At 43.6% G+C, this 14,572-nt stretch overlaps 1 protein-coding gene across 1 annotated transcript in view; it reads left to right on the top strand.

Moving 5' to 3' along the window:
* Positions 1–2,096: 2,096 nt before the first annotated feature.
* The window catches only part of MB21D2 (Mab-21 domain containing 2), a 104,080-nt gene continuing 91,604 nt past the window's right edge, over positions 2,097–14,572 (top strand). Inside the window, exon 1 of the mRNA XM_018565737.1 lies at positions 2,097–2,454. Coding sequence (XP_018421239.1) covers positions 2,250–2,454 — 205 coding nt within the window. The 5' untranslated portion in view covers positions 2,097–2,249. The remainder of the gene's footprint in view (positions 2,455–14,572) is intronic.

Raw genomic sequence — 14,572 nt, 5'->3', positions numbered from 1 at the left:
CACTCCAGTTCTTGTAAAGCAGGGAGACTGGGTGGACCTACCACAAGTTCTAGTTTGGGAGGTGAGTTGCGTTGCCATTTATTTGAATGGCACCCCAAACACACCTATTACCCACAGTTGGATTGCCTTCACCTGAATGCACGGTACCGCAATGCTGCGCATTCCATTGCAGTGCGTCTTGGGTCACGACTTAATGACCAAGGACAAATGTGGGTTCTGACGTTACACGGGTTGAGAACCACTGCTCTAGAGGTGGTCAGGGCTGCATCCAAATTTCCGAAAGAAAAATTACAGAATCTGTTTCCAAAGGTCATTAAGCATGAAGGTTTGTTGTTAAATGTCAAAATAAAAACAAAAAAGCAAGGAATTCCCTCCCCCATTGATACCAGACCCTTTAAGTCTGGTAGGAATATTAGGGGGACCCCATGCCCAGAAAAAAAGTGTGGGGTTCCCCTCAAAAGTCATACCAGACAATTTAGATCTGTTAGGAATTTTAGAAGCACCCCAATGCCAAAAAGACAACAAAAACGTTTGGGGTCCACCACAAAATGACAGCTCTGAGCCAATTGTCAACAAATGGGCAGTGCGAGTTGTGACATCACAGGACTTGTTCCGTCCCTTTTGTTGACATTCGGGAACAGACCTGTCATAATAATAACAACTCTGTTCCTGAATGCCATTCGGGTCTGGGAGCCATGGATGGGGCAGATTCTAATAATAACAATAACTCATCTCCCAGACCTGAATAGCATTTGGGAGCTCCCGATTAGCTTGTCTGAATCCCAAACCGAATTGACTTTCGGACCTGAATAACACAAAATCTGAATCAAAACAAACCAATTTTTTTGCCGTCACCCATAACTACTTCAAACTGCCCACCAATGGAAGGATCATTCATCCCACTGGCCACAAATGCAAGGATCATACTACTCACTGGCCACCAGTGTAAGGATTATGCTTCCCACTGGCCACCAATGGAAGGATCATTCATCCAACTGGCCATCAGTGTAAAAATATTTCATCTCACTGGCCACCAATGTAAGCCTCATTGTTCCCACTGGCCACCAATGTAGGGATCATTCATCTCACTGACTACCAATGTAAGGATCATTCTTTCTACTGGCCACCAGTGTAAGGATCATTCTTTCTACTGGCCACCAGTGCAAGGATCATTATTTCTACTGCCCACCAGTGCAAGGATCATTATTTCTACTGCCCACCAGTGTAAGGACCATTCATTCCACCAGCCACCAATGTTAGGATCATTCTTCCCACTGGCCACCAATGTAGGAGGCATTTTTTCCCACCAACCCAAAATGAATTGTTTTTAGCAGAGGCTCCCCAAGACCTGAAAATGATTGTAACCCTTTCATTATCAGAGATTTCCGAAGCTTGGACACCAAGACTAGATTTAGCAGGATTGGTATGTGTCAAATAACTTGACAATAACTCTGAGTGACAGAAGGCTTGAGAAATGGGAACACAATCGCAGTTGCACTATCCTAGTTCTCTGCAGCTAGATTAATTAACGTCCTCGTTGTAAGAGGCAATAACATTAGGACTTGACAAGTCACGTTGTGGTGGAAAGGGGATAAGGGCTCCTCTGGGATAAAAAGGATGAGAACTAATGCTGGTGTCACAGCAGTACACATGAGAAACCCAATGACCAGGCCTTGCTGCTTTGTCTTCACACATGATAGATCTACCCCCATACAGCCTACATCTCCTGCTCTGTGATTTACTAATGCCTTCTATGATTTTCCACACACAGGTCAATACAGTGCACGTAACTGCAGTTGTAGGTCATCCGATGAAAGTGGATTAGTAATGGGACCATGTCCACTATATGTTTGACAATGCAGTCCTAGCAAACAATAAACTTTATTTGGCCAGCGCTCTGGTTCTTCCGAGCAGTGCTATACAGCGATGACTGCAGTAGATCAGCATGGTGCGATCGATCAGAGGCTGAACCCCCCTCGTAGTGGTGTGCTGGCGACCCCCCGGCACAGAACGGGTTAAGTTCTCAGTGCCTGGCCAGCTTGTTGAATGATCTCACAGTGTCACATTGTTTCCACTTTGTGCAGAGGGAGATCCGAGAGCTGCTGACCCAGAGACCTGCTGCACCGCCGCACACACACACATACACACACACACTGACACACACACAGAGACATCTCCCACTATCCCAGGGAGGGGAAGGAACGAGTCAGGGCCGATCTCCGATAATCCTGCTGCCTGTGGAAGTGAAGATGGCGGCTCCCATCCCTGCTAAGCCAGGCACCGTAGGGGGAGGCAGCAAACCTGCTTCCCCGGAGCTGGATTTCAGGTCTGGAGCCAGGATCGAAGAATTAAACAAACTCATCGTGGAATTTAGCAAGCACGATCAGCGGGAATACGACGACCAGCGAGCCCTGGAGATCCACACAGCCAAGGACTTCATCTTCTCCATGCTAGGTAATATGAGCAGCACCTTGTGTGCCTGCACTGACAGGGGGAGAGAATGTCCTCACAGTCCCTGGGCTTGGAGCAGCTGATGATCAGCACACATACTATAGGGTCTGATAGGGAGGATCAGCACACATACTATAGGGTCTGATAGGGAGAATCAGCACACATACTATAGGGTCTGATAGGGAGGATCAGCACACATACTATAGGGTCTGATGGGGGGATCAGCACACATACTATAGGGTTTGATAGGGAGGATCAGCACACATACTATAGGGTCTGATAGGGAGGATCAGCACACATACTATAGGGTCTGATGGGGGGATCAGCACACATACTATAGGGTTTGATAGGGAGGATCAGCACACATACTATAGGGTCTGATAGGGAGGATCAGCACACATACTATAGGGTCTGATGGGGGGATCAGCACACATACTATAGGGTCTGATAGGGAGGATTAGCACACATACTATAGGGTCTGATAGGGAGGATCAGCACACATACTATAGGGTCTGATAGGGAGGATCAGCACACATACTGTAGGGTCTGATAGGGGGGATCAGCACAAATCCTATAGGGTCTGATAGGGGGGATCAGCACACATACTGTAGGGTCTGATAGGGAGGATCAGCACACATACTATAGGGTCTGATATGCGGGATCAGCACACATACTATAGGGTCTGATATGGGGATCAGCACACATACTATAGGGTCTGATATGGGTGATCAGCACACATACTATAGTGTCTGATCCGGGGATCAGCACACATACTATAGTGTCTGATCCGGGGATCAGCACACATACTATAGGGTCTGATAGGGGGGATCAGCACACATACTGTAGGGTCTGATAGGGGATCAGCACACATACTATAGGGTCTGATAGGGGGGATCAGCACACATACTGTAGGGTCTGATATATGGGGGATCAGCACACATACAATAGGGTCTGATATATGGGGGATCAGCACAAATACTATAGGGTCTGATTCGGGGGATCAGCACACATTCTATAGGGTCTGATGTGGGGGATCAGCACACATACTATAGGATCCGATGTGGGGGATCAGCACACATACTACAGGGTCCGATAATGGTGATCAGCACACATACTATAGGGTCCGATAATGGTGATCAGCACACATACTAAAGGGCCCGATAATGGTGATCAGCACACATACTATAGGGCCCGATAATGGTGATCAGCACACATACTATTGGGTCCGATAATGGTGATCAGCACACATACTATAGGGTCCGATAATGGTGATCACCACACATACTATAGGGTCCGATAATGGTGATCAGCACACATACTACAGGGTCCGATAATGGTGATCACCACACATACTAAAGGGCCCGATAATGGTGATCAGCACACATACTATAGTGTCCGATAATGGTGATCAGCACACATACTATTGGGTCCGATAATGGTGATCAGCACACATACTATAGGGTCCGATAATGGTGATCAGCACACATACTATAGGGTCTGATTTGGGTGATCACCACACACACACACACTATAGGATCTGGTATGGGAGCAGCTGTTCACACATACTATATGATAAAAAGAATGGTCAGCACACATACTATATGATCCGATATGGGAACAGCTGATCAGACGTGCATTTCCATTCAGGAGGCACCCATGCTACCCACATGAATGAATATTCCTATTCCTTCTCTTTGATAGACTTGATTGATAGCTGCTCTACGGTATTGTATACAATATCTGACAATGGCGCTGCTATCTTGATGGCCAGGTCAGGTACATGGGACTGCTAATTTGCATATGGACACATACCTGATTTAATGTGAAGATGGTTCACGCTAGTTGTAGACCCGCTCAATACATGTCAGCGGTCCGAGCTATTATCAGCAGCATGTCAGATACAGTAGCCCCTTGTAATTTATTATTCCATTTTACGCACATGGATGTGTGTATGTGGACCGCCTGTTCAATCACTGCACTTCACACATGGCTGTGTGCTTCCTTACACAAGTCATATATCATTATGCTTTGCTTGCATGTCTGTCTGTAAGTATAAGTCAATAACTCTATGGATGACATCTATCTAATACATCATCACATCCATCCAAGTGCATTAGTTCATAATCTTTACATTTAGGTTGGATTGCAAATCATTAGTGGTATGATCTATATGACTGATTGGAGCGTTTTCTTTGTATGGGGAAAAAGGGAGCCTGAGATTAGGAGGCTGATTTACTAAAGGCATTAAGATTCTTTATAAATTGTGTGAATGTTCACTTCAATTATCTAATCACAGGAAAAACAAATTTCTGTTTACTCATTTCCTCTGCATCTGATTGGACAATTTATTCCCCCCAATATATTATTTAATGCTTTTCTGCTCCTTTTAGTAAACCAGCCTCTATATAAGATTCATGGAAATTATTATATCAGAATCAGTTCAAACTTGCACACACATGGTCTGTTTCACGTTATTCCTTGGCCTTGTTTCATGTTGCAGAGTAGGCCCTGTGTATACACACCTCTCACGGAATAATACTACCTGCAGCAAAGGTGTGGTATATTTACTCCTACAATGAGATAATCGTAGAGACATTAACCGCTTGCCTCCCATGCGGCGTTGTAGATGTAGGTGAACAGTCTTCAATGTATGTCACGTGATCCTTGGCGCGTTTTATAACTTTCCAGCGATTACTTTTCATTGCGCAAATGATTGAGGAAGTTCTGACTATCCCGGCAGCTGCTCCACTTTCTACATTCAGTTCATTAGTAGACAGTAGTGAATATGCCATGTCACTGCAGAGCACATTTATTTATAGTTTTCTTCCTCCAGCTCGCACATTTGCACTGGATACATACGCACAGCTATGTTTGTATAGTGTGACAGCTGTACAGATTAACGCAGACTGGAAAAGAAAAGGCGCCGCCATAAAGTGGGGTATAGAAAATACTATTCAGTGGGTCGTCAGTACATCAAGAAGCCTAAAAGATCTCTACCTAGATAGGATCATTAAAGTTGGCATAGAGCAAGGGTAACCAAACGTCAGCTCTTCAGATGTTGTGGAACTACAAGTCCCATAAAGCACTGAACGACTCTGACTGCCACAGACAGGACTTGCAGGGGCACATGCATCATGGGATTTGTAGTTTCACCACAGCTGGAGGGCTGGAGTCTGGTTACCCCTAGTATAGTAAGTACATGTGTCATGCTAGCCATACACACTGAGCACATTTTGGCTGGTTCTTAAGGAATGAACTGAAATTCGTTTACTGAGTGGCCCTGTCTTCTGCCTCCAGCCCGACATCCTTTCGACTGAGCAAATCTGAGGAGCTGGGTGGAAATTTTCAGCCGAACAGCGACTTCATCCAAGTAGATGCAGGCACTGTTCAGGTATTATGAAAGCCAACAGGGCTGACTATCAAAATATAATAGCCGCAGTGGAAGATTCCTCCATCTGTGCTATTCCGGGTGGATTTATTTTCCGTTCAGCCCGAAAGCTGAACAAAATAAAAATCTACTAATGTATACCCAGCTTTAGACTTCTCTCGTTTATCCCCCACTGGATGAATGAGAGAAATTGGTCGATTTCCCCCATCCATGCTAAACATCATGGATGGAGAAATCTCCCGTCAACTAATTGAATTTGGACAGCCTGTACCCATACAAGTGTCTGCATCTGATTGGATGCAGTTGCTGTTCGGCCGACAATTTTCTAACACAATTGAAGTTTGACAGGGCCACTTAGAGCTGGGATTTCAGCCAATTCAACAGGAATCGGCCAAAAGTCAAGCTGTGTGGACTACCTTTTGAGGGCCCATTCACACCACATTCAGATCATCTCCAGACCAGATTGTTTCTGGACCCAAAATGCATCCTAATGTATCCCTATGCTTTGTCTGGCCTCTGTTCACACCAGTGCAGTCCGTACCAGACCTGCTTGTCTTATTTTGTCGGGTTTGGAACGCACCTGTAAGACCATTTAAGCTAAAAAAAAAACCTTCTGAACGTGGCAAAAGACAATGCACTGCGTTCCAGACCTGGTCAGGAAAATGGTGTGAACCTGCCCTGAAAGAAATGTGCATGTTTTACTGGTCCATGTCTATTGTCTACAGAACCACTGCTTTAAAACCCTTTATATAACTCCCAACTGTCCTTTATTTCGAGGGACCATCCCTCTTTTGTGATCATTCCAACTGTCCCTCTTTCTTTCTCAGTTGTTCCTCTTTTTTTTGTTCTTATGTATAGAACTGGAATTATAGAATTATAAAAATGCACAATTTAAACTAATGAAACTGACCTACAGCTGTACATTTTTCATCCAACCTCTAAATTATTGGGTTTCTTATTTTGGAAAATCATCATAAGCAAAGGTTGCTGTGAAAAATTACTTGTGGAGTTAACAAAATAGTAGGATTTCTCTTGTTTGGCCCATGGGGCAAATCAGACAATTCCCCCCATCCATGCTAAACAGCGTAGATGTATCCTGCCAGCTATTGCATTCAGCAGCCGGTATGCCTTGAAGCTGTTGAAGATGTGATTGGATGCGGTCACTGTTCAGCTGACAATTCCCCCTCGCAGCTTCTTCAGGAAAAGTTAGCTGAAAAATCGACTTTTGTCGAGCTAGAGGGCGCCTTCAGGGCCATCATCTCCTCCAATTTTCGGCCAGTTCAGCAGGTAGTGGCCAAAAATTGGAGCAGCGTAAATCCGGTTTAGGTGGTAGTTTCATTAGTGTGCCATTATCTCCGTATGCTAGATGTCGAGCCCACAAAAGGCTGTAGAGGAATCTGACATCATGGGGCTGGAGACGGTTGCTGAAGAGGTAACATGTTGATGGCACTAGGTTTTTAAATTGTTAGTTGGGTTCACCACACTTATCACTCCCATTTGATGACGTTCACCTGAAGTTCATCATTTGATGAAGTCCTTATGTGCGCTACACAACCTTCAGTTTGCCGGATGCTTGACGTGGCACAATGGGTGACACGGTTGGAGAGTGCAATAAATGTAGAAAGTCACCCGCACTCAAAGATGTTCAACCACCATTGTATTATGAAAGCATTGTCGCAGGATACCTGACAATGTTTAGGGGCCTCAGTGGGTCTCTTTTACCAAGGCAATAAAGTTGTTGGCTGATGCCTTGATAAAGGGGAACCTGCAAGGCCCCCAAAACATTGGAATGTATCCTTTGACAATGCTTTCACAGGGAAACGGTGACCTGAACATCTTTGGGTGCTGGTGGCTTTCCGCATTTAGTAATAATTTGCCTCTGTCGGTCCCCTGACTCCCAAAACATCCCCAGCAATGTGTTGTATATTGTCCTCTCACAGGCAGAGCCCTCCTTACCTACCTTGAATTGCATTGTGATGTCTGCCTTATATTGTAAAGTGCTGCACAAACTGTTGGCGCTATATACATCCTATATTATAATGATGATAACCTGTATTTTGAAGAATTTGGGCAGTTGATGTGTTGTGTATGGGCACCGATGAATGGAAGTGTAAAATGTCCAAGTGCAAATGGGAAAGGTTTGGTGATGTCTTCACACAGGTCATACTGCTCCTACAGGCCGGTGCCTCTTGCTTTGTAGAACCATTGCTTCTACAAAATGATAAAGGAAGCACCCTACTATCTATAAATCTTGCATCTCTATACAGGATGACATACACAACGGGTTTCAGGAAGCCCTTTTATAATAGAGCACATGATCTTGTATGCATATTGCATAACAAGATTCTTTCATACAATCTCTGTAAACAAATGAACCCTTAAAGAGAATGGCTGCAGGCAGCCACTTGGATCAGCATAAGGCACACAGCCTTTGTTTCCATCCTAGGAACCTTAACTTTGGTCTTGGAAAAACAATTGACCAGATCTCTCATGGTCATTTGTGTAGTCATTTCTTCACCTCCTTATTGCTGCAAAGTCTAATTGATGTGTTTACTGGCCAAAAGACAAGGAGAGCAAAAGTGGGTGGACTTCACATTGCCCATGGGATATCTGGTAACCTTTTCTCTAAGATGTTAGTGGTGCACTTTACAAGAAATCTATGTCTTTGTGCTATCTTTCCACAAACAGTTGCCTATGGGCCAAACAACCACTAGTATGCCTTAAAGATCATCACAGACAAAACATGCTCAAATGATTTTAATCTTGGACAAACTTAAATGGTGAAAAATACTTTTAGAGTGTTTCCAATAGCATAAAATGAGCATGTTGCTATACAAGTGCCATTCTAAAAGGGAAATGCTTGTCTAGCCAGATCATACAGTTCAAATGCATGAGTTAGGAGGAGGGCACAGCAAGCAGTGGGCGGGTGCAATAGCCAGCCTGCTATTGCAATTTGAAATGGTCAATATTGGGCTGGCTATTGCACCAGCCAACTACCTGCTGTATTTACATTCAGCTGCCATGTGTGGAATCTTGCCACTGGAAGCTGTCATTCCCCGGCTATAGCTGTTCAAGTAATTTTTGGTTTCGGCACAAATACCACTGTGTTTACATGAGAGGGTTTTTGATTGTTAGTTTTAGGTAGGCATATTAACATTTTCTAACATTGTCACAGGATACCTTAATAACTATGGGGTTGCTTTAATAACTATGGGGTCTATTTATACCTTGGGAATATCTCTGAACACTAGTTTTGTGCGAATTCATGCAAAAATTATTGTTCTTAATATATTTTCTTTACAGGTCGAGTGTATTATGATGCAATACTGGATGATGTTTAACTTTGACTTAACAATAAACTGTGATCTGTGACATGCCAAAAAACGATCAACCATCAATGTGTGGTTACACAGTATACCCAAAATTGTTATATCAGATATACATTCATGTATAACATAAATAATTGTGAAAATAAAAGAATTATAAAACTTAAGTGACATTTATTTGGTTAGTTTACTCTTTAGTTGGCGCTGCATAGCTGGAAATTTTTATGATCTGACCCAGGTGTCTTTATTGCTGCAGCCTTCAATTAATATTGATTGTTCACTAAAGCACAACTATTAGGGCACAAAACACTTGTTTCATTTTATCCAGCGCAGGATTAATATACACATATAATACTGCATCATGGCCACTAGATGGATCTGTGGAGCATAAGATAAAAATATATTTCATATGTGTCGAGGAGATTTTAGGGAACTTTGGTATAGTCTAGAGTTTTTCTTTAATTCTCTGTCCATTAAACATTGTTTTCCTGCAAAAGCCCTTGGCCAAATTTGTGTAGCATGTGAGCTAGCCATGTTAAAGCTGCAGCTGGCAGACAGGAGCCAATAAACATGGGATTCGAGTGACAACAGTACATAATGGTTCAGCAGTAGAAATCAGAGGTTAGACAATTAGCTTCTAGGGACCTAGGCCTACAAGGTACAGTATTCATTTTAGATTCACTTTAGTGGAAGGTTCCTTTCAAGGGTCATATAATTTGCAAACATACAGTTAACGGAAATTTACTCTGAAGAAGTAGAACGTCTGCAATGAATGACCTCTCCTCCTGAAATTGCTAGTTGCCATATCTCAGACATGCCACTAAAGACAAGGACATCGTCCAACTGGATAGCATAAATAACTTTCGACTGCATGCTGCTCTTCTCTAGCTCCAATCTCTGTAATTTATTTGCTATCCATGACTACTGGAGACTTCCTACTGGTTTCCCAAGTGCAAGTTACAAGAAACCGCTTACTGCTTCTCTTTATTTGGTCACAGTCATAAGGTAGTACATTAGCTCCATCATTTACGTAGACAGTTGATTTTACTCAGTACCAAATTCATTTTTTCGATATATACCATTGGTGCTTAATAATGACTTAAACACCATTGGTATTTAAAATGCTTCTAAAAAAAGCTGAAGATGCTACTTGCCTGGCTGTGAAGCAGGCAATACTTTTTTTTTTTTAATTTTTGAGTCACTGACCCAAAACAATTTTGCAGATCAGAAAAAGGCACAATAAAGTCAGAGGTCCTGAAGTGTATACTTGTTCCAGATCAGTGAATTAAAGGAGAACTATGGGGTTAAGGCTTTTCCCCATGGTTCTCCTTAGGGTAACGGGAGGACACAAACTAGCGTCCTCCCGTCACCCTAAGCTCAGTATACCGCGAGCTGTAGCCCACGGTATCATGAGACGCCTCAGTATACCGCGAGCTGCTGCTCGCGGTATACTGAGACGCCGCAGCTGAAGCAGATCCCGACAATTGTGCCGGGATCCGCCCAGCTGCGTGACTGACAGCTGGCTCTGCCTATCTAGAGGCAGAGCCAGCTGTACCCGCCCCCTCCCCCGTCCGTTCTGCCAGTCAGCGCTGGCGGATCGGAGCCGGGAGGGGGGAATCCAGCCCTGTCACGGCAGAGAGCCGTGACAGGATCGAGAGGTGAGCAAACGCCGGTATGTGTTCGCTCACCTCCCGATCTACTGAGCCGACCTGTGGCAGTCTCATTGTCACCTGTTCGGCTAGAACTATGAGGTGAGTGAAAAGCACTCACCTCATAGTTCTCCTTTTAATAGGCAACTAGAATTTTAGGAAAGAGGTCAGCATTGGAAGCACCTTATTTTTTTCGATAAGTTTATTTTAAGACCCTTCAGGCATGGCTAGCAAGAAATCTATCAGTCAAAAATGTGGGAACTGCTATATCCAATATGGTTTTTGAAGGGGCAGACTCAGGACAGGGGTGTCATCCTGATCCTGGCTTCCCTCCTTGGTGAGTCATAGACTTGGATTACACATGTGCACATTGAGTATTCTGACACATTCCTGGTTATAAACTTGTTCCTGGTTAGTGATGCTTTAAGCCGTAAAGCAAGGGTGACCACCCTGGAGTTTATCGACAATGGTAGTGCTCACACTTCTGTTCTCAGAGGTTTTCTTTGAAGGGAACCTATAAGGCTACCAACATTGGAGCTGGCTTGTTTTTGAAGATGCAAGTTTCTAGGTCAGGTGTGGGGAACTCTGGCCTTCCAGCTGTGCTTTAACTGCAAATCCGAACATTCCTCTGCCTCTCATGCTTGTAAAGGTGTCCATACACCTTATGATTATCGACCGATTTTCGTATGCAATCGCGTTTTTGTTCCGATATTCGCATGGTTGATGGGCAGTGTACAATCGATCGACTTTTGACTATCCAGCAGGTTGGAAAACTTTGGTTATTCGTATGAAGGTTGGTGGTGTTTCCATACATCCGTACGTCAAAATTCGTATGATTAACACTGCTAATGCGCAAATGAAAATACGTGCGGCCGATTACCGCAATTCGTCCCAGGTGTTTTTTTTAATTACTGATGATTGAACCTTGCGATAATCGGAGCAGGATGGGGCCGCCATACGAAAATCGTATGACGGTTCGATCATCGGACGAAAAGATGATTGCAAGGTGTATGGGCAGCTTTACTATCAATCCTGCAGTGCTCCATTGGATTTGTAGTTCCAGAAAAGCTGGAGGGCCGGAGTTGCTCACCTCTGTTCCAGATGGTCATCACCATCTTTTCTTCTCTACTAATGAGTCATTTACCTAAGATAAGTGTTCAGCCAGTGAAGTCAGTACTCCAGAGCTATGTACCAGGTCAATGACTTGCTAAGTAAGGGTGAGCCCGATAGCCTGACCCTTTAAAACAATTCAGCAGGGCCAGCTTCTGTAATATTATAGTTACATAGTATTTGAGGTTGAATAAAGACACAGGTCCATCAAGTTCAACCTTTGTAATTGTGTGTGTTTTGCACGAGTCCCTGTGTGATCTAGTTTTTAAGAGTACCCATACCCCTTTATATTACAGTCTCTTAGGATGGTATCTAATTGATTTTTGAACAAAACCTATGTTCTTTGCAGATACCACTGCTTGTGGCAGAGAGTTCCAAAATGTACCGCTCTAACTGAAAAGCAGCCCCTACGCCCTTTGTGGGTAAACCTTTATCCACCAATTTTAGGTGGTGGCCTCTAGTCTTTGTTATGGAATTTACTGTATAAAGTTCATTGCTGATGCTGCTATCATCGCCAAACATGTTGTACATCAAAATCATGTCCCCCTTTTAATCGCCTCACTTCTAATGTGAACTAGTTTAAATTTAGCAACCTTGTCTCATAGCTTTGGTCCTCCAGCCCCTTAATTAGTTTAGTTGCCCTTCAGTGGACTCTCTACAGCTCAAGGACATCCTTTCTGTGGATTGGTGACCAAAACTGGGCCGCATACTCCAGATGAGGCCGAACCAGTGATCTATAAAGTGGCAAAATTATTTATTTATCTCCACAGAGCATTGCCTTTTTAATACAATACAATGGTTATGGTTCTCTTCAACACAGGGCTGTAACAAATCCCAAGGAATAGGTAGCTAATGCTCCTACAAAATTACAGCTGATGCCTAACTTTTGAGGTTTTCTCTAGTTTTTGTCAATGGAGCTGGCTTCTTAAAAATAAATCCTGTTGGCTCTTGGCTTGGACAGGCTAGCTTCTGAAATCCCCATAAATGTGTCCGCTGATGCTTTCCATACTCTGTATAGTTTTGTCACTTTGTCGGTGTATAGCCAGTACGTATGCCACAGCTTCATAAATTCAGAGTATGCTAAACTTCCGCACTAGAATTTGACTTTTTTGGTTTTCCTTGACATTTGCATAATTGTTTAGCGTAAGCGGGCAGAGCTGAAACTGCAAGCCATAACTCCATGTCTTGTTGCCATGACTCTTTGCATGATGTTTACTCCATTCTGTAATTTTTTTTCTATGCTCTAAATTAAAGCATCATTGATACAGTGAAAAGTTAACAACATGTTTTTGTTACACATTTTAGTGTCTTTTCAGGACTGTACAAAAAAGGGTCATACAGGCGAGATTTATGGGTATCCTAGCTATGTAATTGACTGTCAACACAATTAGAAGTGTCTGTCATCTTTCTCATAGGATGTGGCAGGGTTTGTGCGGATGTGATTTGAAAGATCTCTTAACCTTCTGTTCTGTTGCAAGCAATCAACGCCTGAGCTTGCCCTTCCGTGGGAATGAGAGTTGTCTGCTGTCAGAGAGCAGGAAAAGATGCTCGTATCAGAATAACATGTTTGTAAAGTGTTCTTGGAATAACATGGTCAATGCAGATTAAGCGTGTCCTTAAAGCTAAACCTTAAGAGAACTAGTGAAACCTTTTTTTTTAGACTTTAGTTCTCTTTTGGGTTACGGGAGTACATTTACTAATGTACTCCTGTGACCCCAAACTCGGCATATAGCAGGCTACTTCCCACTATATGCTGACCGTGCAGAGCCACGCTGCAGCTGGGAAAGATCCCGACGATATTCTGGGGATCCACCCCGCTGCCTGAATGACAGCTTACCTAGAGCCAGAGCAAGTTGTGCCCACTCCCTCCACTGTCTGTCCCTCCAATGAGTGCTGGAGGAAAAGAAACGGGAGAATACCTGCAGGGAGTGGTGACTGGCAGTTTGTGATTGCTCAGTTCTCAAGCTATAGAGCTGGCATGTGACAGCTGCAGTTAACAATAGTTCTCCTTTAAAACAGGCAGGCAACCTTGGCATTGCATAACTACAAGTACCATGAGGCATTGCAAGACTCAGCCTACCACAAGTACGGATTTGGTACGGATATGGATGGTAGGAACAGTCTGCTGAAGCTGGAGCATTGCAATCTACTGACGTGGATGCTTTACTGGCTCTATGCCAGAAGTGTACATTTATTACTTTTTGCAAAAGATGAAATTTCCCTTTTAAGAACAATTTTAAACTATCCTGGCAGTGGAGCTACCTCCAAACTGCAAGAATTATTTTTCCTTTTGGCTAGGGTACCTATAAATGTACTTTAAAGCTGGCCATAGTCGGACCGAATTTCAATGTGCCCGGCTCCACAAAAGTCGATCTTTCAACTGACTTTAGTCTGAAAACTGAAAGCATTCTCTGTTTGGGATTCTGACAGACACAGGTGTCGGCTGTCAGAATACAATAAACAGCAGGGGAGAATTCTCCATCCACCCTCTTTTGTGTAGATCGGGGAATCGAGTGATTTCTTTTGTTAAGCCCACAGGGCTAAATAAAAAAACAAAAACAAAAAACCCCTTGAGGTGTATGACCAGCTTAATTTATCCCTCGCTCCCGCTGGCTTCCTCCTCCCCGTGTGATTGGGCAGCCCTACAT

This window comes from Nanorana parkeri, unplaced genomic scaffold (genome assembly GCF_000935625.1).
Source record: "Nanorana parkeri isolate BGI_ZX_2015 unplaced genomic scaffold, ASM93562v1 scaffold882, whole genome shotgun sequence".
Lineage (NCBI taxonomy): Eukaryota > Metazoa > Chordata > Amphibia > Anura > Dicroglossidae > Nanorana > Nanorana parkeri.
The sequence above is the reverse complement of the archived record's forward strand: the minus strand, read 5'-3'. Positions and strand labels throughout refer to the sequence as shown.